The sequence below is a fragment of the Limanda limanda genome, chromosome 8, assembly GCF_963576545.1.
Source record: "Limanda limanda chromosome 8, fLimLim1.1, whole genome shotgun sequence".
In the NCBI taxonomy this organism is placed as follows: Eukaryota; Metazoa; Chordata; class Actinopteri; order Pleuronectiformes; family Pleuronectidae; genus Limanda; species Limanda limanda.
Genome location: NC_083643.1, coordinates 25,984,072 through 26,006,963, shown reverse-complemented (window position 1 = coordinate 26,006,963; position 22,892 = coordinate 25,984,072). Strand labels below are relative to the sequence as shown.

The 22,892-nt window shown below is 40.8% G+C and overlaps 1 protein-coding gene across 1 annotated transcript in view; it reads left to right on the top strand.

Moving 5' to 3' along the window:
• Nucleotides 1-3: 3 nt before the first annotated feature.
• The window catches only part of LOC133009748 (chemokine-like protein TAFA-5), a 38,273-nt gene continuing 15,384 nt past the window's right edge, over nucleotides 4-22,892 (top strand). Inside the window, exon 1 of the mRNA XM_061077282.1 lies at nucleotides 4-94. Coding sequence (XP_060933265.1) covers nucleotides 4-94 — 91 coding nt within the window. The remainder of the gene's footprint in view (nucleotides 95-22,892) is intronic.

Below are 22,892 nucleotides of genomic sequence, written 5' to 3'. Positions count from 1 at the left end.
CTCATGCAGCTCCTCCGGCCGGCCTGGGCTTTGACTGCCGCTGCGGTCTGCATCCTGCTGCTGCTGCTGCTCCACAACCAAATCCTCAGAGAAGGTAGCTCACCCACTTTGGGATGGTGTGTGTGTGTGTGTGTGTGTGTGTGTGCGTGTGTCTGTGTGTGTGTGTGTGTGTGTGTGTGTGTGTGTGTGTGTGTGTGTGTGTGTGTGTCTGTGTGTGAGTGTCTGTGTGTGTGTGTGTGTCTGTGTGTGTGTGTGTGTCTGTGTGTGTGTCTGTGTGTGTGTGTGTCTGTGTGTGTGAGTGTGTGTTTGTGTGGAAGGTCAAACTCAGGGCCTCAACAGGTCTCTGAAACATTTGCCGATGTTAAAGTAGAGACCGACATGGTGTTTTGTTTTGATTAAGAAAATAAAAAAATGTACAGTGTTGCGCATCCAGGCACGTACAGCAGTGGACGACACGGTGATACAGGGGATGAAGGGCGGGAGATGGAGAACAGTTCATGGAACAGAGGCAGTGGATATAGACTGTTTTTTATTGGAAGGATTCCGAAAGATAAGAGACAATGGTAGAGAGAGGAAACACTGAGACTCTGCCCCCCTCTCTCTTTCTTTCTCTCTCCCTCACACTCACACTCACACACACACACACACACACACACACACACACACACACACACACACACACACACACACACACGCACACACACACGCACACACAGACACACACACAGACAGAATTCAGTTAATTGTCGCTTAGATTTTAACTATGGTTGTGAAATGATGCATTTCGGTCCTCCAACCATTTCAAAACTATCAAATCCATCATTGATTAATAGGCTTATTGTTTTTTTTGTGAACTCATTTTTTTAGTCTGTAAATTCCAAGGGGACATAGGTGATAAAGTCAATTATCAACCAAGTGACATTCCCGGTGTCTAAGTGCTGATAGGAACATTAATTAGTGGGAGAGATAAGTTTTAAACATCACAATCCATGCAGTTAGATTTTAAAATGTGGCACAGACCCACACACTAAACGCCTGATCGACCGCGTATGAGTTCTGAAAAGGTTCAACTTTTCCCTCTAGAGTTCTAAATACCAAAATGACCAACAGATAAGAAAAAAACTGGGTTAAATTTTACATATTTTAACCATTATAGGGATTTCGTATCATGTGACTGCTTCTGGTCATAACTCTTCAATATTCAACAATGGATAATTATTTAACCATAATGAAACAAACTAAATAGTAGCAAGAGGTCCGCTCACTCATTCCTTTTTTGTTCATATGGACAGTTCAAGGCGAGGGACAAAATGACCTGGCGCTCCCGATGGGGCTGTCTGCCTCTGACTGAACCTTAGAAAGTGATGTTATGTGCATATAAACTGTTAAGTTGAACTAACAACTTTTCATTCATGCTGAAAATCACCACAGATAGATTACTTTAGTTTTTCAGTTTTGTCTGAGTGTCTGATGGAGAACTTGAAAAATAAATTAATAATTTAAATCCTTGTAAGGTTTTCGTTTTCTCAAATATGTCTCTGAAGATATCAGAGGATTTTTGCAGTGTCCAGCTGCTAAAATCCAGAGTAGACAAGAAACGAGCCTTCAATTAATTCCACTCCTGTCAGGTTTTACAAGTAGCAGTGTCGGCAGAGCCTCTCCCGTGGATTTTGCCTCTCAGGCTCAGGTCTGACCTTCTGACCCTTCGACTGGACGTTGCACCGACATGCACAACTCAGGCCTTCAAAAATACTGCAAACTCTTTTAGTTTTTTTTTTGGCAAGAAAATAATAACATTAAGAACTAGAGCTAATAGAGACCCTAGACCCTAGACCACATGTGTCAAACACAAGGGCCACATGTGGCCCGCGAATGAATTATATGTGGCCCGCATGATAAAATCTATTTACTATTAGAGCTGGCCCGCCGGCAGTGTTTTGCAAGTTCTCAATACAAAATAAGTACTGAGAATTCCTGAGGGTCAGTGAACACATCGGGATGGGGCACGTGACAGTTCTAGACCAATGGCAGGCTCTCATTGGCTGACGAGTGGGCGGGTCAATGGTGAATGACAGATCCCACAATGCACTGCCCGTGTGACGGCATGTCAATCACGGTCCCGCGAACGCGCGCCTCACAGTCTGTATCACATATCACTTGTGACAACTTTCAACTATCCCGCTCCCAAACATGGCTAAACGAAAGGTGGCATTTGAATACAGGCGCTTTCAAGACAGGTAGGAGGCAGAGTATAGGTTCCCGGATGTAAAGGGTGGATCCGAGAAAAGATGAAGGAGGAAAAAAGTGAGGAAAAAGTGAGTTGACAGCTTATCACTGCATCATACACCAGGAGTTGTTGTGTGGCAAAGCCTTGAAAATGAACATGTGATGAGCATCATAACATTAGCGGTTAACTTTATCAGAGCCAAAGGTTTAAATCACCGCCATTTCAAGTCTTTTCTGAAAGCAAAGGGAAAGGCACAACAGAACTGCGAAGTAAAACGTTTCTGTGTGACATCACGAGCCACCCGAATGCGCTCAACCTGCAGCTTCGGGGGGGGGGGGGGGGGGGGGGGGGGGGGGGGCGTGTCATCACTACAGTGAGGGCTCTTAAAACCAAGCTGCGCCTGTGGGAGACGCAGATGCTGCAGGAAAACTGTTTTTTCTCTTGCTACTACAGGACATTTGATTTTTCTTTGAAGTCAATTATTTTTGTCTGTAGAAAATGTTTTCACTGGAAATTACTCTGGAAATACTGCAGATAAAGCCAGAAAGCAATTAATGAAACTGATTTTATTACTTTTATATTTATTTATTTATTATTTGTATTTCATTTATTTCATAATTAATGTTGTTTTATCGGCAATACTCTATAGGCCTTGTTAGTTCCAGGTTCAATATGTGCACTAAGGTTCTTTCAATAAGTTTTCAATAAACGTTGAACCCATGTGGCCCTCGACTTGAAGCAATTTTTTGATTTCGGCCCTCTGTGTATTTGAGTTTGACACCCCTGCCCTAGACCCTGCCAAGGCCCAACAGTCCTAACCCTAAAACAACACATTTAAATTAACTACATTTACATATTTATATCGAATTACACACATACATAAATATCTGTCAAAACAAGCTGGATTTAAAAACTCTTACAATATTAAAGAAAGCTCCAACATGATGACTTGTATAGACCCCCTGATCTGGATTCACACCAAAATTTAAGAGGGTCTTCCTTGGGTAATACCCCGCTCCACCACCAGATTTGATGTTAATTGTTTGAGCTTTTTTTGCCTAATCTCTAACAAACAAATAAACAAACAAACAAACACAGAGGAACACATAAGCTCATTGGTGGAGTTAATACAAATATGTAATGAATGAACATGTATAATGCCAGTTAATAGGATAAAATAAGACAAGATAATCCTTTATTAGTCCCACAATGGGGACATTTGAAATGTTACAACAGCGAGAGTGAAAATAGGCGTCAGTAAGTAATAAGTAACACTCTTCTTTAATTTTAGCTATTCATTTAAAAAGTCTGATAGCCAATTACATTCTGATATCTTATTTGATAAAATGAAATTAACATCCAGTCTTTTTGATGATGATCTCTGCGTCGCCCCAGTTCCCAAACCAAGCCTACACCGTTGGTCATTGCTAAGTATTTATTTATCAGTTTCATTTTGGATGACTCTATCACCGATCAGTAGAAATTGTGTAACTATCTCAAGTGCAGATATAAGTGCCTTTGTTTGTATGATCCTCATCTCAACACAGACTGTATAACATGAAGCCTTGCTTTTTTTTTTTTAGTTCAGAGTTTCTTCTCCCTCTGTTGAATCAAGCAAAGGTTCATTTGAGCTTTGACCTGTGCTAACAGAATGGATGTAAAAACAGTTTTCAGCTTTAAAAGAGACCAGATATGAAATAAACATCACAGAATGTCTACTTAGCTCCTCAGCAGCAGTACTGATCCTGTGTGATCATTATCAGAGCATTCTCTAAAGTGCAGAGTGTCTCCCAGTGAGATGCTCTGCAGGAACAGCAGCAGCCTGCATAACCTTGAAAATTGTAAATGTAAAGTGAGCAGAACAGTTTGGAGCAGAAACAGTGAAATTAACACACAAGCTTAGTTATGGTTTCACAGTGTCTGCACCGCTTCTTTAATTTTATATTTATAGTCCCCTAAAGCTGCAACGATTGGTCGTTTAATCAATTAGTTGACGACAGAAAACTAATTAAACATTAAACATTTTCTGGCTCCCAGCTTTTATCCTTTTCTCTTTCACTCTTATAATTGTAAGCTGAAAATCTTTGGACTTTTGCTTGGACAAAACAATGCATTGGAGGACGTCCACTTGGATTGTGGGAACTTATAGCAGGGGGTTTTCACTTTCTGATATTCTATAGACAAAACAATGAATCGAGAAAACAGTCAGCAGATTAATCAAGAAGGAAAACAATGTGCATTGCAATACTGCTGTATATTCTAGTATGAATATGAAATTCTCAGGCAATGAGGTGTTTATAGGTAATTAAGGCAAACTAGTTTCTGCTGCACCTTTTCTTCTTTCTATTTTAAGGTTTCTGGAAATGACAGTGAATCAGTGGAGTACAGTGGCAGCTCTAGGATTCTCCTAAATCAGGGGCTATAAAGGGTCCACAATTTACACAGAGGGGCCAATTATATGTTCAACATCCATGCACAATTCCTGATTCAGTAAGGTGCACATTTAAGGCAATCCTTGTTTAATGTTAGCCGGCACACATTATTGAAAAGATTTAGAAAATGTTTCCTTTCCATTGTGTACTTTAGTAAATACAAATTCTGAACTCAGTCATATTTTTTGTTAGTATTATTCGTAGGAGACTAGTTTATTTTGGGCCCCTTTGGCCTTGTCCACGTCTGTGAACATTCACATATCATGTGTGAAAGCAACTTCTTCATGCATTGCAAAGCCTCCATCTGGGTAACAAACTGCTGCTCCACCTCTCTGACTCTCACTCAATAGAGAAACTAAAGGCCGGCGCATGCTTCTGCAACGGCGTCTGCGGCTTTTTACGCAGCTGTTTGACGGACTCGTTTTAATTTATGGTTCCCCAAGGGTTGCACTTGATGCAAAGCAATTCACCGCCAGACCACTAGGCGGAGTAATGTTTTTTGTCAAAGTCGGCTCTTCTTCGTGTGTGGCAGTCGTCGTCGACTGTTTATTTACATCGCCACGGCGGCTCCTCAGAGCCTTTTTCTGGCGGCAAATCCGCCAGTCAGTGATGGGTTATACTAGGGGTCATAGTTTTGGATCTCTTCTGCCAAACGCTCTTCTATTTGGTCCATATTCGTTCTTCTAAATCTTCCGTGGTTTCCGCCGGTATTATGGTGCATGAAACTGGAAGTGCGACTCCTGAAAGGATGTAGTTAGCAGACCAATCACAGCCTTGTGGGCTCGTGAGGCTTGCGGAGATTTGCCGTCTAGTTAGAAAAATTGGGCGACGCACGTAAGCACGTAAGAAAGGATACGTAAGTAGGTAAGGGGCCCGGAAGGGCTCTTACGCTTCCGGGCCTGTGAAAACGCAGAAGCATGCACCGGCCTTTAGGGCCTGATCTAAGATCCCAAATAAAGAGTGCTAAATTGCGTGTGCATTATAACAGATTGCATGTTTGGTTGATGGGCGTTTTGCAGGTGAACTACTAAAAATAATTGTGTAAATGATAACAGGTGCATACATGGTAGAGGCAGTAGTGTATAAATGAGTGTTTTGCATGTGTTACTGGTTTCTGCCATATAGCGTTAGGGAGAGCTGAGTGACCGCAAGCGTAAAGCAAAATGTAATGCCATGGAATTGGAGGTGTTAGAGGAAGAGGCAAACAAAGATGTTGTTGAGCTACAGCAAAGAAATACTAATAGGCTATAACTCAAAGAAACGCGAGATGGGAGATCTTCTGTGAGAACGTAAATGCTGTGTCCAAAACAAATAGAACAACCGATGAAGTTAAGAGAAGATGGCAGGACAGAAGAGAGAGAACAAAAGAAGAAATAGCTCATAATATAACCTCGGCAAATAAAACAGGTGGGGGGCCGGTGGCAGAGATGCCTCCTACCATTATTAAGAAGCAGGTGCAGTTCACTTTCTGAAAAAAACGCTCTCTCTTCCTGCCGTCTCCTCCTCACCACAGTAACTGCAGCCATCTGTGCGTTACGCTTCAAATGTACTTAATATAGACACAGTCACAATCCTCACAATTTTTTTCAGGCTTTGTAAATCAGAATGCGTTTGCTAAATGAAAGTATTTGCATCTACTTCTCCTAATATTTTGCGCACTAGGGTTGAAATGCCCGATAATGCATATTCATTAAGGCAAGTGTACTAAATGGACAGTGCGTGTTATTTTGCACGCAATCCTCAGTGCGCACCGTTAGTCGATCAGCTTGCATTTTTTTGTAAGGCGGTGAAATTAAGTTTGCACATGTTTTTACATGTATAACGAGCTTTCAAAACGGCGCTAGCGGGCTAGGCTAGCGGGCTAGCAACCATGCTAACTGCGGTGGTAACAGTGCAAAAACCCGCTGTCACGACTTTAATTCCACTTCTATCATGACACTGTTTCTATAATACCGTCAGGTTAGAAGCAAACACTGGGTACTAGTTAGTGTCGGGAGGCCCTGCTGACTGTATGTGGAAGCTGGGGGGTAGCTAGCTGGGGGGAAGCTAGCTAGCTCCGTGTAGCTGCATTAGCTTCGGAACAGTTCGGAAACAAGACCGGGGAACCGCTGCGCTAAGAAACGATTACATCAGCATTTTGACCTGCTGGTTGCCACTTTATTTTATTTAGTCGCCATCGTAGCCTACACTGTGTGTGAGGAAAGTGGGGAGTAAGTAAATAAACAGCGTGGACTTCTGATTACTCCTGAGGTAGGCTTCTCCAAGCTTGTCTTCCGTTGCGCCACCTACTGTTCTGGCGGTGAATTGTTTTCAACACGGAGAGGTATAAATGAAAAAGTGTCCGTCCGATCTGTCCGTTCGTCCGTCCGTAACTGATTCGTGCATAATGGAGCCTTTAGAGGCGAGCCTCTCTCTTGCAGGGAATCCTCTCAAAGTTTTGTTGCTACAATGTTGTTTAAACGCTAGGTGTTACAGATACAGCGTTGCAACTGTATGCCTCCACCAACCAGTACAGTTTCAGTCCAAATACTATTTTTCCCCAGACTCATATGAGGACACCATGAACTTTGACCCCTGCAACCTGATCAGTTCATCTTTGAGGATGTTTCTGCCAAATTTGCAACGACAACAACAATGACCTTCATGTCCAACTTTTATGGTTATCTATGAGTCCAAGTGAATGTTAATGCTAGTTGTAATGAAATTCCCTATGGGGCGTTTCTATCATGTTCACAAAAACATGAGGTCACTTGAGCTAACACAAATTTAGCGCAGCTTATATTAACTGCAGCAGATACAAGTCGGGTTGGTAAAGCCTTCCGTTCTGGTTGGACTCGGCCCCCTTTTTGGGGAAGAAGAGTTTCCAACCCTCCTCTCCCTGTCATACAGATGTTGAAAGATCAGTATGTCAACTTGTCCTCTCTTTATCAAACAACAAAAGTGGTTCATCATCTTTCTGCTCATGTGAACATCTTTAATGGGAAAAAGTTAAAATCCCAGATGTGAAATTTGAAGGAAAACTTTAAAAGAAAAGTAGAGTGAGTGAATTTCAGGAGGTGTTGTCTCAGTGTGAAACACTTTAATGAACACAAACTGCAGACTGAAACTTCATCTCCATCTGTTTACTGAGAGACTCCTTTCTTCTTTCTGCTCGCTCATGAAGCTCGTTTAGATACTGGAAACAGGCCTATTATGCAGACATACTGTTGTGCCTGCAGTGTAGAATGCTTATCTAAGGAGCCTTCAAAATCCAAATTAATTCTCAATGCTTCATTAAGTAGAGCATATATTCATGGGCGTTATGAACAAACTGCATCGGAATGAAAGAGAAAAAAAGAAAACCAAAGGAAAAAAATAACAAACAGAAATTAACGTGGCAAAAGGCTGCAGAGGGTGTAATTGGATTTGAATAAATTCATCAGGAGGTGGAACAACAGCGAGCGGTGAGCAGCCCTGAGTGGCGCCGATTATGCTTATTGTTTAAACTTCTCTCTCTTAAAAAAAGTAAAAGAATGAAATCCGTCACATGTGGGACAGCAACAAAGACAAAATCCCCTGCTGGGTGATGGAAAAATCAACCCTGACACTCACAAACTTCAAGACACAAAAAAAGCCCCAAAAATCCTCAGTTGTTAAAAGCTACAAAGCCCTCTCACGGTTGGAATGATGAGTCGTGGCCATCTGGAGCAGAGTCGTTATGGAGCCTTAAATCCGCAGAGGAACACAATATCTGACATTGTCCCACAGGAAAGTTGCTTCTTTTCCTTTTTCCCACACACAGTCGTTGTTTTCTTTTAACCAAAAAAAAATTTTTAAGCCAAACCATGATCTTTGAAAATATAAAATGTAACAATTCTTCATCAAATGTCTAATACCAATGAGACCTATGTTACATAATTTGCTGACTTGGGCACTTTCCAATGAGTAATCCCCAGTTTTACTATAGGCAACTGGACCTTTCATTTTGGTCTCCTTTTAATGGCTTTCTATCTGCTTTACCCCTGGCTTTTTCCTTCTCTGCTATCAAAACTCAGTCATGGGCAAATGGCAAACTGCTAGCCTGGCAGCCTGTCGGTTGTTTGTTCCTTCTATTGTTTGTATTGGTCACGTGTAATGGAGCACGATTATTCATTGGTGTTTACAGCGTAACGTGAATAAAACTTTAATATTTTACCTCATCCATGAACATGATTTTCACACCATCAGCAATGGTGGTGAAGACACCAACTCCCATGATCCCACACTGCTTCACGGAGTCATCAAACTATGTCTTTTGTTATATAGAGACCCCTAGCGGCCGAAGTTACACATAGTACATTTAACAGATCACTAAACTTATTTATTCAACAGCAGCCATATAACTTTGTATCAGATGTAGACATAAATCATATCATTCAAATTTTCGTACACAACTTATTCGGCTGCCAACAAAAGATCTGATCTTGCAGCACAATGTACTTGTAGTGACTGCAGAAGTATGATGATGTTTAGACTCACTGCATTGGTTAAGGTAAGGGATTTTAGACGAAAGACAAGCTAATTTCAATTGAATCTAAACTATGTACACGGGATCTAACCTTATCCAAAGTTCTTCTGTTGTCTTAACCACACAGGCCTGTGCTCACACTTGCCATTCACCTCAACCAACTAGCTCTGCGCAGTGATTGGCTCACTCACATCAGTGTTTCCATGTAGCATTTAAACTTACGTATACTTGAGCTTCCACAACACCTGCCTCTTTGTTTGCTCAAGATTTGTCACTCAGCTCATAAATCTGATGGCATGTAATGATTCGTATTGGTACTTTACTGTTGACTGTTGATAGGCTGCTGGCGTATATGGCACTTCTAAACAGTATCAATCAATCAATCAATCAATCAAGTTTTATTTGTATAGCCCACATTCACAAATAACAATTCGTCTCATGGGGCTTTAACATTGTGTGACATCCTCTGTCCTTAACCCTCAACAAGAGTAAGGAAAAACTACTAAAAACCCTTTTCACAGGTAAAAATATGTAGAAACCTCAGAGAGAGCCACATGTGAGGGATCCCTCTCCCAGGACGGACAGAAGTGCAATAGATGTCAGGTGTAAGAAAACATCATCAGGATTTTTAGCAGCATCCATTAGGCTAAACATTTTTCAATACTATGTGTCAGGCAGTCCCGCTGCAATCACAGTCTCTGGCCAGCAGCCAGCAAGACCACGATCCAGCATCAGGATGGGATCCACTATAATCCACAGTCATTGTCCACCGCCGCCAGTTAGAATCCATTATCAGCTGCCGCCTCGGTCGTGGTCCCTCATCATCCGATGCCAACGCGACAAAGGATCCTCCATTACAACGACGATCAGCTGGCACGATACAGAATCCACCGAACTGGATCCACCATTGTGACCTCCGACACGCGATCCACAATCATAATCCATGGTGCGGCCACAGCTGTGGCCCTGCATCCGCGGGCGCTAAGGCACAGAAACTCCGGGAAAAGGGGTCAAGTTAGTAACATGTTCTGATCAGATAAGAATTATCTTGATGTGATAAATATGGAGAAAAGGAAGGAGAAGCAGGAAAGAGAAGCTCTGTGTGTCTTGTGTCATAAATTCCCTGTGCGTCTTAGCATCATCAGGGGTTTTTGCCATTTAATCAAATTTGGAACATCGCACAAATTAGCTCTAACTATAAGCTTTATAAAAAAGGAAGGTTTTGAGTCTACTTTTAAACGAACAGAGCGTGTCTGCCTCCCTAACTGAAAGTGAGAGATTATTCCACAGCAGTGGGGCTTGATGGCTAAAAGCTCTGGCTCCTACTCTACTTTTAGAGACTTTAGGGACAACAAGTAAACCTGAGTTCTGGGATCGGAGTGCTCTAGTAGGTTGATATGGAACTAACATCTCTTTAAGGTAAAGAGGTGCCATATCATTAAGGGCCTTGAAGGTGAGGAGGAGAATTTTAAATTCTATTCTAGATTTAACAGGAAGCCAGTGTAGCGATGCTAATACTGGAGAAATGTGCTCTCTTTTCTTAGTTCTCGTCAGGACACGTGCTGCGGCATTTTGGACCAGCTGCAGAGTCTTTAACGACTTGCTGCTGGAGCCTGATAATAATGAATTACAATAGTCCAGTCTCGATGTAACAAAGGCGTGGACTAGTTTTTCTGCATCTTTTTGCGAAAGGACATGTCTGATTTTTGAGATATTACGCAAGTGGAAAAACGCGGTCCTAGAAATTACTTTTAATTAATACATCATACACATGCCCGTTCTCAAATGCAAGTACAGATGTCTCATTGACACTGCTGCTAAAGTAATGCAGTAATTAGCTTTTATTTTAAGTTACATCACGAAGATGAACATTTAAATATATTGTTCTGTTTGCGTCTTAAGACACTCAGGGCATGATCTACTAAGATCCCAAATAAAGAGGGATACATTGCTTGTGCATTATAACAGATTGCACGTTTGGTTGGTGGGCGTTTTCCGGCTGATCTTCTAAAAATAATTGGGTACATGATAACAGGTGCATACTTGGTAGAGGCAGTAGTAATTGAATGAGTGTTTTGCATGTGTTACTGGTTTCTGCCATGGAGCATTCGGAGAGCAAAGTGACCGCAAGTGCAAAGCAAAATTTAATTCCATGGAATTGGAGGTTTTAGTGGAGGAGGCAAACAAACATGTTGTTGAGCTACAGCAAAGAAATACTAATATAACTCAAAGAAACGCGAGATGGGAGAGTTTCTGTGAGAAAGTTAATGCTGTGTCTGAAACAAGAAGAACAACCGATAAAATTAAGAGAAGATGGCAGGACATGAGAAGAAGAACAAAAGAAAAAATTGCTCATTATAAAACATCAGCAAATAGAACAGGTGGGAGGCCGGTGTAAGAGATGCTTTTGACCAATATTGAGCAGCAGGTGCAGTTCACTTTCTGAAAAAAAACGTTCTCCGCCGTCTGCTCCTCACCACAATAACTGCAGCCATCTGTGTGTAACGCTGTGCCGATTAGAACCTACCTTTCAAGCGTATTAAATATAGACACAGTCACAATCCTTGTAAATCACATTTGCATTTGCTTAATTAAAGTATTTGCATCTACTCTAACTTTGCCGGTTGGGTAGAAATACCCGATAATGCATAATAATTAAGGCAAACGTACTAAATGAACAGTGGGTGCTATTTTGCACGCAATCCTCAGTCGCACCGTTGGTAGATCAGCTTGCATGTTTGTATGGGGGAAATTAAGTTTGCACACGTTTTTAAACGCACAAACTTAGTCCTTATTCTGACTGTAAGTTTGGACCTGTTGTCCCACTGGAGAATAAATCTATAAATATGAATTTTTTCTACTTTCATTATTATCAATACACCAACTTTTCCACCTCTGCCGAGCATTAAATTCAACTCTAAATTTGTAAAACAAAATGCACCTAAAAATAGAAGGTAAAACACAGAAACATACTAACCGACCTTCCCAACATCTTTCCATTTCTGTTCTCTTTTATTATTGCCTGCCTTACAGCTGCTCTCAGTCATCATGTTAGACTTTCCAACTGAAACAGCCTTGACTGGCATTAAAACATCTCCAAACAGTTTCCGACCTCGTGTTGGATTCATAATTTATCTCCTGCTGCACAATAACAAACTCATTAACTGTCATCGGATGATCAGCGGACAGCCGCTGAGTCCCGTCAAAACCTATTTCAGACTCATCACTATTCCCGTGTCTTTACTCTGAGGATAAACACGGGGACTCCACTTGTCAGTGAGCAGGGGATTGAAAAAAGATTGTTGATTATAAATGCTCATATCAACCAAGACGTCAGTTTATCTTTTTTTCACCATCCTCTCCCTCATGAATAGACGACACTGGAGCTGTGACTGCACAGAAAAAAAAGAAATCAGCAACACAGGCAGAGAAAGCTAGATGTGTTTTAATTTCATCGTTCTGCTGTGATGGGAGCAGTATGTTTGGAGCCTTAATGCTGATGTCACTGCATTCAGGACAAAATGTTGCTTTTGTGATTCATTCAGACAAATAACAAAGTAAAATAAACGCCCAAGAGTTCTGCTGCAGAGATCAGCTGGAGGAGATTGATCCCCGCAGGCAAGATGTCAATACACCAACATTACCAATCTATTGTAGAAGAATGGAATCACTATGGTAATAATAATAAAAGTTCAACAAATATATATGAAAATTTGCACTTTTCTTTGCAGACTTTTCTTTATGAAGATAATATATACTTTCCTGAAAAAATCCACTGCATTACAGTTCTCTGTACATCTTTTCAAACCAAATCTGACTGTTGGCAGGAAAGGGACACACTAAACTAACACTAACACTAAATCTTCTTTCAGACATGCATCGAAGTCTGGATAATCTCCTGAAATTATCCAGAGGGGCTGTATGTGACAACAGAAATGTCAGAGCCAATGGTCATAGGCTGGGTTTTTTCCGCTTAATATCACAACTTTATGTCTTTACTCTTGAAATGTTAGAATTTCTTTATTCTCAAATATTGCCATAACATATTTTGTTAATGTAGCATTATCTAAAATACATTTTTTAACACTGATTCCACTCTCCTGAATAATAGTTACATAATTGGGCAACTTTTCTGTCACTCAAATGTGGCACCACTGCACTAACGGTTTGATTTGTTCTTCAGAGCACATCTACATCGAGAGTAGGGATGTCACGAGAACCGATACCTACGATACCTTTCGATACTAACATAACAAAACGATGCCGATGCCCAAGTTTTTGAAGTACCGTAGGCACCGTCAGCTTCGATGCCAGCAGCTGTTAGCAACTTAGCATTAGCATGGTGCTGCGCCAGTCGACGTTTACATTCTGAAAACCAAGACGGCAACTGCGGCTGCAACGTTCGCCCCACCTCGACTTGTTTATTAAAAAGGCACAAAGAGTCGTGTATGGAAGTATTTTGCGTTTGACGCTGGGTTTACACCGGACACGGAAGCAACGCCGCCGCTCCGCGCTAATCCTTAGCGCGCCGGCACATGGTTGTTTACACCGGAAGCTGAAGCGGCGCATGGGAGTGGATGGGAGCCAGCTGTTATTTAAGGCTTCGTGCTGCGCTTACGAGTCGCTTTGGCGTCGCTTCAGTGTCCGGTGTAAACCCGGCGTGAGGCAGATGTATCATTTAATGCATAACGTGTCTCACAACAAAGCGTCACTCACATGCGACCGCAACTACCGTATAACCCTCAGTATATGCGCAGCGCAAGCACATTGAATTACCGTATATGACATTAACAACATCCAAATAATGCACTTTTTTTTTACCGTGGTATCGAAATTGGCATCGAGAATCGTGTTATTTTACTGGTATTGGCACCGACTACTGAATTTTTGGTATCGTGACACCCCTAATCGAGAGTCATGCTCAGTGAACATTGAGCTCTATGATCATAATGAGAGGTTCTAAATGCAAAATATTTATTTGTGTCGTCTGCATGATACATTTATTTTTAATATGTAGCACAGCTCACAGACAGTTAAATGCACCACATTACTGTACATTCTGTGTCCTCCTCAGCCCCTTAGACTTTAGGAAGTTCTCGATATTGCTCTGAAGGGAGTTTTTTTTAAATTATTGCACTTCTTGTTGTATGGTCTGAATGACAATAAAGTTCTCTTTGACTTTGACTAGATACAAAAACAAGGGCCTATCATCACATCAACATCTAGTGGAAAATATAATTTACTCACTTTTGATCTTAACTTCTTATTTTAATCAGATGCCTGCCAGTTGTTAGAAATTATTCATATTCTTGAACCACCTCTTTTTACAAGATTTATAAGGTACAACAGTTCAGAAAACTGCCTTAAATCAATATGCTTTCTCTTTTAAAGTAGTGGGGATGAATAATTACTTTACCTGCAGACATTAGAGACTCAGGAAGCTTTGCAGTACTTATAACCAGCCTTAAGCTCTGGCTAAAATCAACAACTCTGTATTTACTGGACTTTTATGTATTGTAGTGCCTCATGTAATAACAATAATAATAATCACTATTATTATTATTATTATCTTCTTTTAACTGCCCATGTGACAACAGTTGCAAATTAGTTGCTAGATAACTCTTTCTTTTGATCATACATTGTCCTTGTGAAAATAAAAATTCATAAATTAAATAAAAAAATACAAATACTCTATATGATTCTAACATCAGCAGCCAGTCAACCTGCCACCTGTATTTTCTATGGTAAAAATGTAGTGCAGTTAAATGTTAAAAACTGTGTTTTGCTGCTTCAGGATCTGCGTTGTGTCTCACTTAATAAAAAGTACATGCTCCCTCTTTGACTCTGCAAATAAAAGAAATTCATATTCCACTTCTCTGCTCTCCGTGGTTGAAGTTTATCACATGCAGCTACAGAACAGACCTGCTGCACAGTGGATTTTTTACTTCAGTCATGTTTACAGCTCAAGTACTGCACGGCCGTCTTCTCCCAGCATGCTCTGCTCAGACTTACACCAACGAGAGATAGGGGCTTTTCCATCCTACTATGCTGTTGCAGATGGAGAATTACACAGGGCCGGCAAAGCTGCAGCTAACAAGCAAACAGAAACCTGCCGTCGCCCTCTGTGGTTACCATGGGATACCTGGTAGCGAGTTGCTTCTCTTGTATCCTCTACATGCAGGCTGGATCCTGATTCCTGCAGAAAGCTCCGGGGCTATTCCTGCAGCAACAGCTCTCATCTCAGCGGCTCAGAGACTTCAGGATCACTGACGTCGAAAAGTGGGCCTGTGATGTTTAAAAAAAAAAGAAAGACAGCTGTTTCACCGCTGCTCTGAGACCTTATGTTGAGTTGAGCTTTAATCTACCTTTACACTGACATCAGTATGAAGGCCACCAGAAAGTGACACGCCAAAACTAATCTACACATTATTTGGTCTGGACGGAGAGGAACCCTAACCCTATTCCATTTAAAGTTGTTGTTACCAAGGCCTAAAGCTATCTTAGCATGTTTTAATGACCTAGCAATAATGAAAAAGTTGGTGAAATGTAAAGAATGTCAGATAAAAATATATTTAGATATATGCTATAATTAGCTAGCATGACAGACTAAGCATGTGACTTCCCAACTCCTGATATTCGAAGAGCAGGAGTGAATATATTCTTTTGAATTGAAAGCTCACTATCTGGACATTCAGCCAATGACTTTATTTTTTCTTGTAATATAATTCAACCCTGTAAAGACAGTCTCACTCCCCTGTGGTTCTGTATGTGTGTGTGTGTGTGTGTGTGTGTGTGTGTGTGTGTGCACAGCTTCCATCCCCTGACTTTGTGTCAGATAGTACAACCCTCCAAGGGACGCGGGTTCAAATGTCCTCCCCTCTGTATGTCGCTGGCTGTCCAGGCTTCAGCGCCTTCCTCTGTGACCTTTGACCCTTTAGATATGAAGTGGACTGCTACTTCCACAGAGCTCACAGACACAAAGAGGAAGAGCAGGAGGTGATTAGCCTCATCACAGCAGTGCAATGACAGAGATGAGATAGATTATTATTCACTTTTATGTAGCTGTAAGGCTAATGGGGTGGGTTTCCAAGGGATCAGAAAGAATGCAGCAGTCTTGTTAATGCAGCCTGTCACATGCAATTATGAGCTTCTTCCAAACTGCAACGCTAAGATCTGAGCTGCGTTTTTAGAAAAAAACTTCAATCTTTTAAATCGAGATTAAAATAGTCACTACTTGGGTTTTCTTTTTGAGTGAATCATTTTTCTTAAAGCTCTTCAAGCCATTTTTAAGTATTTACAATTAGGAACTATCCGTCTGTATAGTAAAGACAAGTAAATTTTATTCACTTAGTTCAACATCACAGCAGGTTACAAATTTTCCTCAGGGGGTTTACTGTCCTTAAAGCACTTGACACCTCTGTGCCGAGACGTTTATATTCAGATAACAAAAAAAGGGATAAAAACTGAAAAATTCTCAGAAAGAGCAGCAGAGGCCCTGTTCGGAATTTGCATTAACATCCGTACTGAGTGATCTGATCACTCGTGGTCAGCAGTAACGTCAGGTTTCAACACACCCAAATGCAGCCTGATTGCAGTCTAAGCTCTGATCACTCAGACCACATCCAGAGGTGGTCTGGGACGCATGTGCCCACATTCTTTTTGCTGTGTAGATGTGAGTCCATCCAGGGTCACATATGAAGGACCGCCTACTCAGCTACATTGATTTGTTTTTTATCACCGCCACAATATTACCACTGATCAACACATACTCCCGCCAACAGATACAAAGTCAGACTGAGTAAAAACAGCATCTTTTTTCTTCACAAACACTAACAGTCACATTATTTGCATATAAATTGTGATCGGATCTCCTAGGAAGTAATACCAGGTCTGTAAGAGGTCGGAGGAGGAATCCCTGTTCCAGGATGGACAGTAGGTGTTGTGTGTACAGAATAAAACAAAACAGTGTCAGGATGACAACATTAGATAAACATTAATGCAGAATAAGTTTTATTCCCGATTAGCTGCTTTTTTTTGTGAAAAAGACACCCAATAAGACAAGGTCATAATCAGATAATTTAGGGAGAAATAAAACAAAGTGAACTGCAGACTACAGACGGCACAACCTCCAACGTCTTTATCAAAAAGGTGAGATTGTTCCACACCAGCTGCTGGTGAAATTTGACACATTTAAAACTAAACACTGTCCAAACAGTAAAGACAGGTGTCATCAAACAAGACTCAAATCTTAAGGATTATAATTTGTTAATCTGATTTACTGCATTCACTGACCCATAAACCTCAGATAAGTGAAATAGTTTTGCCTGACTGACCTATTATGATGCCTGTGTCTGATAAATTACAGGTGAGCTGTTGTGATTGGCCAGTGACAGCCTACCTGGTTGCTGGTCAGTGATTGGTCACTTGTAACTTTGGTTCGGGTGTAAGGCCTAAAGGAGGTATAAGCTCTCTGAGCAGCATTCTAGTTTGTTTTCATACTGATAGTCTTTATAGAACCCTACAACAGAATCTTTCACTATAACGTTTGCAGCTATATGGTTCAAATATAATGTTATTATGTTGGTGGATTTTGAGAGCATCTTTCTGTGAAGATTCTCAGTCAAAGTTTATTAAACTGCCTGAGTTTCACCTCTCGTGCAAAATACTTCTTCAGTTCTAACTAACTGGGATTTAACGGCCTGTGGGTTTGCTGACACCTTCGTATGGCACTTGGAAATTAGTAAACAACTAAACTTGTGTTTATGGGAAAGCAAATGGCACCTGAAATAAAAGAAAATGGGAAATAAACAAATGCAGCTCATATCCTTGCATATCACTTAATCTGTCTCCATATTAGGGGTGCAACGATTAGTCGATGTCGTCGACAAAAATCGATGACCAAAATAGTCGCCGACGAATTTACTCGTCGTTGATTCGTTGGTGACGTCATAGCGCGTGTTTCTCGTGCCGCGCAGCGGAACTTAACGTCGTTTTACCGGAGGTGCTGATGGAAGTAACTGAGGAGTGAGCCATCTCGCTCCCTTCCTATCTCTGAAAGTCGCGCATGTGCAATAGCGACGAAACATGGACCAATGTCAGCGTCCGCTGCCGCGCGCAGTCGCGCACCAGGAAGTAAAAAGTTCTGGAGAACTTCACTCTTAACATGGCCCGAGAAAATCTACCTGCAGTATCTGTACAGAGGACCTGCTCTCCATTGAAGCAGGACACGTGCATGTGAGGAGGAGGAGGCACGTGTGACATCGTAACGTAGACGATGCGGACTCGCCTCTGTCAGATGTTATATATACACGTATAGACCTGCGCGCAGGATTCTAGCATCCATTACAAAAATATGGTTTAAACTTTTTTTTAACGAGTTTAAAAGCGAAATGTTATCCTATTGCCTGACAAACGTCTTGTTTTAATCAAAATGATTTAGTCCGAAGAAGACTGTAGTTTCGTTTGTTGATGTTTTTATTATTGTTATTTTCCCTGTCCTTTTTTGTTAACACGAAAAATGGATACTTGATTTTTTATTTATTTTTAGTACCAGCATTTGGCCTGTTCTTGGTTCACAGTAAAAAGGGAAACTTAATTTAAATTAATTTTTTTTATTAGCACTTTGCCTGTCCTTGGTTTTAAATGGACAAAAACTTGATTTTTCTTTGCTTTTGTGTCAACAGTACCCTTATATGCAGCAAAGTTTATTAAAATACATTTTTTATAATGAAGTATCTATCTTTATTGTCTTTATTTTCAGTCATCACATGCCTTGAACAACCTCAAGCTAAATTTAAAAGCTGCTTGCTAAATAATAGCTATTGAGAATTTGTGTCATTCATAATCCGATTAGTCGATTAATCGTTTCAATAATCGGTGACTAATCGACTATCAGAATAGTCGTTAGTTGCAGCCCTACTCCATATGCTACTAAAGTTGCAGACTTTTGATGTAGCTCCATGAAGGCCGTGAAATGTGAACTAAAGCTCTTAAAGAGCACACATGGGTTCATAGTTTTGACTTGTTATCCTGTTGAGGTGTAAGAAAGAGAAAAATACTCCTCATCCCACAGACATGAATCCTCCTGAGTGATAACTCACCAGACAGAGAGCGGGGATGACTCGGAGACGATAGAAACAATAACACTGCGTCTTCATTCGATGTTTCACAAAGAGCCTGCTAACAGCGAACGCCGCTCGCCACATCAAAACCCTCTCAGCTGCTGAGTGCTGCTGCCGCTGTGTCACGTTTCGGTCTGATAGCTGAGGCTTTTCACCCCGACAGTCAGGACTTCAAATAGCTACAGCTGCAGAAATGACAGAATGGATTTAAAAGGAAACAGCTGAAGGACAGCGTGGCCTTTCAGACAAGCTGAGAAACTGTAAAGGAACAAATTACATTGAACAGGAAAACTTTGCTCAAAAAATCCTCTTACAGAGCCAAGTTGACCAAGTTTCTCTCTATAGCTTGAGATAAAAAAAAATTCTCTTTTCCAGCAAGATTTCAAATAACTGTTTCTCAAAAGGCTTTTAGGGACACCCAGTTAGAGGTGCATTACAGCAAGCTAATAGTAACGATTAAACTATTAAACTAACATTCAAGACTACATTTCAAAAATTTAAACATAGTTCAGTTTTGAACTGGATGTTCACAGGTTTCAAACACACAATAAATATCTGGTGTGTTTCAGGAATATGTGAACCATGACATGCTGAGCCTACTTAATGTAAAAAAGGTATCGTTATAATAGAGTGAAACACGTCAAAATGGACAATTTTGACAATACTAATGAAGAAAAGCAAAAGTTCCGTCAGGACGATGCTTCTTGCGCCTGTCTCTAAATCACATGCAGCATTCCTGCTATAGGCACCATCAGTATCACCATCAATGAGTGACCCTTCTCAACCATCCAATTAAGAGCTCTTAATCAGAAATCCCATCTCCCAGTCCTCATCAGCACCTCCTGTGTCCAGGCTCCGGGGGAAGACCCTTTTTATTCTAAGCACTTCATTCCTAGGACAGCTTCTATGGCATCTCCTTCCGACTGGGTTCTAAGTGCCAAAAATAATTTCATCTGTTCAAACTAAATTTTATCTCGTTCTAATTTACACACTTTCATTTGTATCTCTATAAGCCTCTCATGATTCACTCACGTTTATTTTACATGCATACATTTCATGTTATTCAGGTTTATTTTATTATTGTATGAATCACTTTATTTATGGTTGACTGAAATGTACTTTTTGTTGTTCATCAGCTGGTTGCTCCTGTTAGACTACCAGATTATTATTGATATTTTACTAGAGTTAAACTTAGCCTTGGACATATTACCCCCAGTAGATTTATGAGAAATTATGTCCAATTTTGATATCACTTACTTTTTTGTTTTGGGTCCAAATATTTTTGTTAGATCGTTGGATTTGGCTCATGGGCAGTTATTAGCCTGCGGCTCTATAGGGCCCAGAGGGCAGTTGCCTGCAGACTTCTGCTGCCAGCTTTAGTTCAAACTTGGCACACATGGTATATACAAAACAGAATTTACCTTAACAGCTAATCTTAGATTCGGAACCAATTGTTTCTGTAATTGTGCTTCGCATGCGCAACAAAAATGGCTTTGTATATGAAACTTTAATTTGGTCTAAAATAAGTGTTTATATTTATTCCATCATCTTGGGTGGTATCTATCTGCTTTAAACAAAAACGTGTGATCTCCACAGTGGAATCAATACATCCTGCCCCTGCCTGCTGCACTAGCCCTCACCTGAATCCTCTGGGGGATTTGTTGTAAACATACCTGGGGGGAGACTCTCCCGCTGCCATTTTCATGTGAGAAAATAAACCTCTGGAGAAAGTCCTGACCCAATTCTTCACAGAAGGTTATTTCTAAAAACGGCTAAAGTTAGGTAGATGGAGAGCAGAGGCTCACATTTACACGTGTTGGAGGTGGTTGACCAATAACAAAAGAATGGGCCAACTGGCCAAGTGGCCTGCATCAGGGCATGGCTCTTAAAGGTTCAGTGTGTAGAATCTAGAAGTGAAGAGTGACATGTTGCAGCTGAACCCCTCAACTCACCATACCCTTCTAGACATGTCAAAATGTGTTTAGTTTGTCCAGTCTAGGCTACTGTAAAAAATATGGCAGCCTCCATGAGATGACCACCTCCTGATGTAAATATAAAGTGTTTAAATATAAATGGCCCATTCTAGGGTAAAGAAAACAATTTCTACAAGTTGGATGAAACACACTAGTGAAAACAACTAGGATTATTGTATATTCAATTGCCAATAGATCCCTTTCACTTCACAAGAATTAGGGGATACAACCAAACCCTTTGTAGACAGAGACAGTGAAGAGGAGCTGCAGCAATTGAAAGTATTAGGAAAGTGATGTTTTCTAAACATTAGAGCTCATAAACGTTTTCAAGTAATAACCCAACTTAAAATTATTGACCTGGAAATTACTGCATGCAGTGCTTTTATACATTAAAAAATAGTATGGGAGTAGGCAATTATCTAAGTTAGTTACTCCACACATTCTTCAGTGGTTTTGAGTGAGCAAGGAATACAAATATTTTAAGATGAAAAAGAGCAGCCATTCACTTTGAAGACGCTGACAATGATTTCGACTTGGAAAGACTTCAAGATTAGAGAGTTTTGATGATAAATTCTGATATGTGCTGTATAGATAAACATGTGGTATCTGCAGCAAAATGTATACGTCATGTCCTGTCTCCTGCTGCTCCACACTGAGCCTGCTGTGGTGTACAGAAATTTTCCAAAGTTTGTCTAAAAATGGCTTTTGTCTCCTTTAAAGACAAGTTGTGCAGTGTAGTTGCACTAGATACACATTATGGCCTCCTGTGAGAGTCTGCTTGGATACCTGTGTTGCAGCTTAGGAACTCTGGAGTTGGTGTGTGTGCAGGAGAGTCAGTGTGTTGCTGAAACCCTGCTGTCAGCCCTACAAATCATGCTAAGCTGCGACTACAGCAGAGTTATTGATGGGGTCCTGTCGTGTGTTTACCACCACTGCATAGAAATAAATGTCCACATGTAAACCTTTTTTCCTGGATTTTATCTGACTTGTCAGTGTAAGTGCAGTGAGGGTAGCAACTTGTTTCACAGACAGGGATTGTCAATGTGTAAAATAACCTCAGTTTTGCTTATTACATAAAGGTTATAGAGAGGAAACTGTGTTAGACATTAACATTCAAATAGAAACTAGTTATGTTTGAAAGGGAAAGGCTGTTTTTTCACGTACTATGAATTTTGCTGGGAAAAGAATGGCCTGTCTCGACATCATATTCCAACAAACTAGGGATGGGCATAATTAATCGACGATCGATTAATTGATCATTAAGAATTTCGACAAGGAAATAATTTTTTCATCGATAAATTCGGTAATTACACATTTGACCACGGGTGGCAGTGTTTGAAAAAAACGCCACAGACCTAATCAGTTACCTGCGAGTTACCGTGTTACCATTTCCAAAGTAAACACGAAGAAGTCACGGCGAAGTTTAGCTTGGGACCATTTAGAATTAAAAAGTGACTTGGTTCACTGCAAACCCTGCGAAGCTGTGTTTAAGTTCAACTCGGCCACGACTCAAATGATGTACCACTTGAAGAACGCACATCCGACCCTGGTTAATGGCGGCGCATCCTGCTCTCGGTCTCACTCTCAACTTAGCATCAACTCGGTGTTAGCATGGAGGAGCTGCGATGCACAACGAGCAGAGACAATGACTCA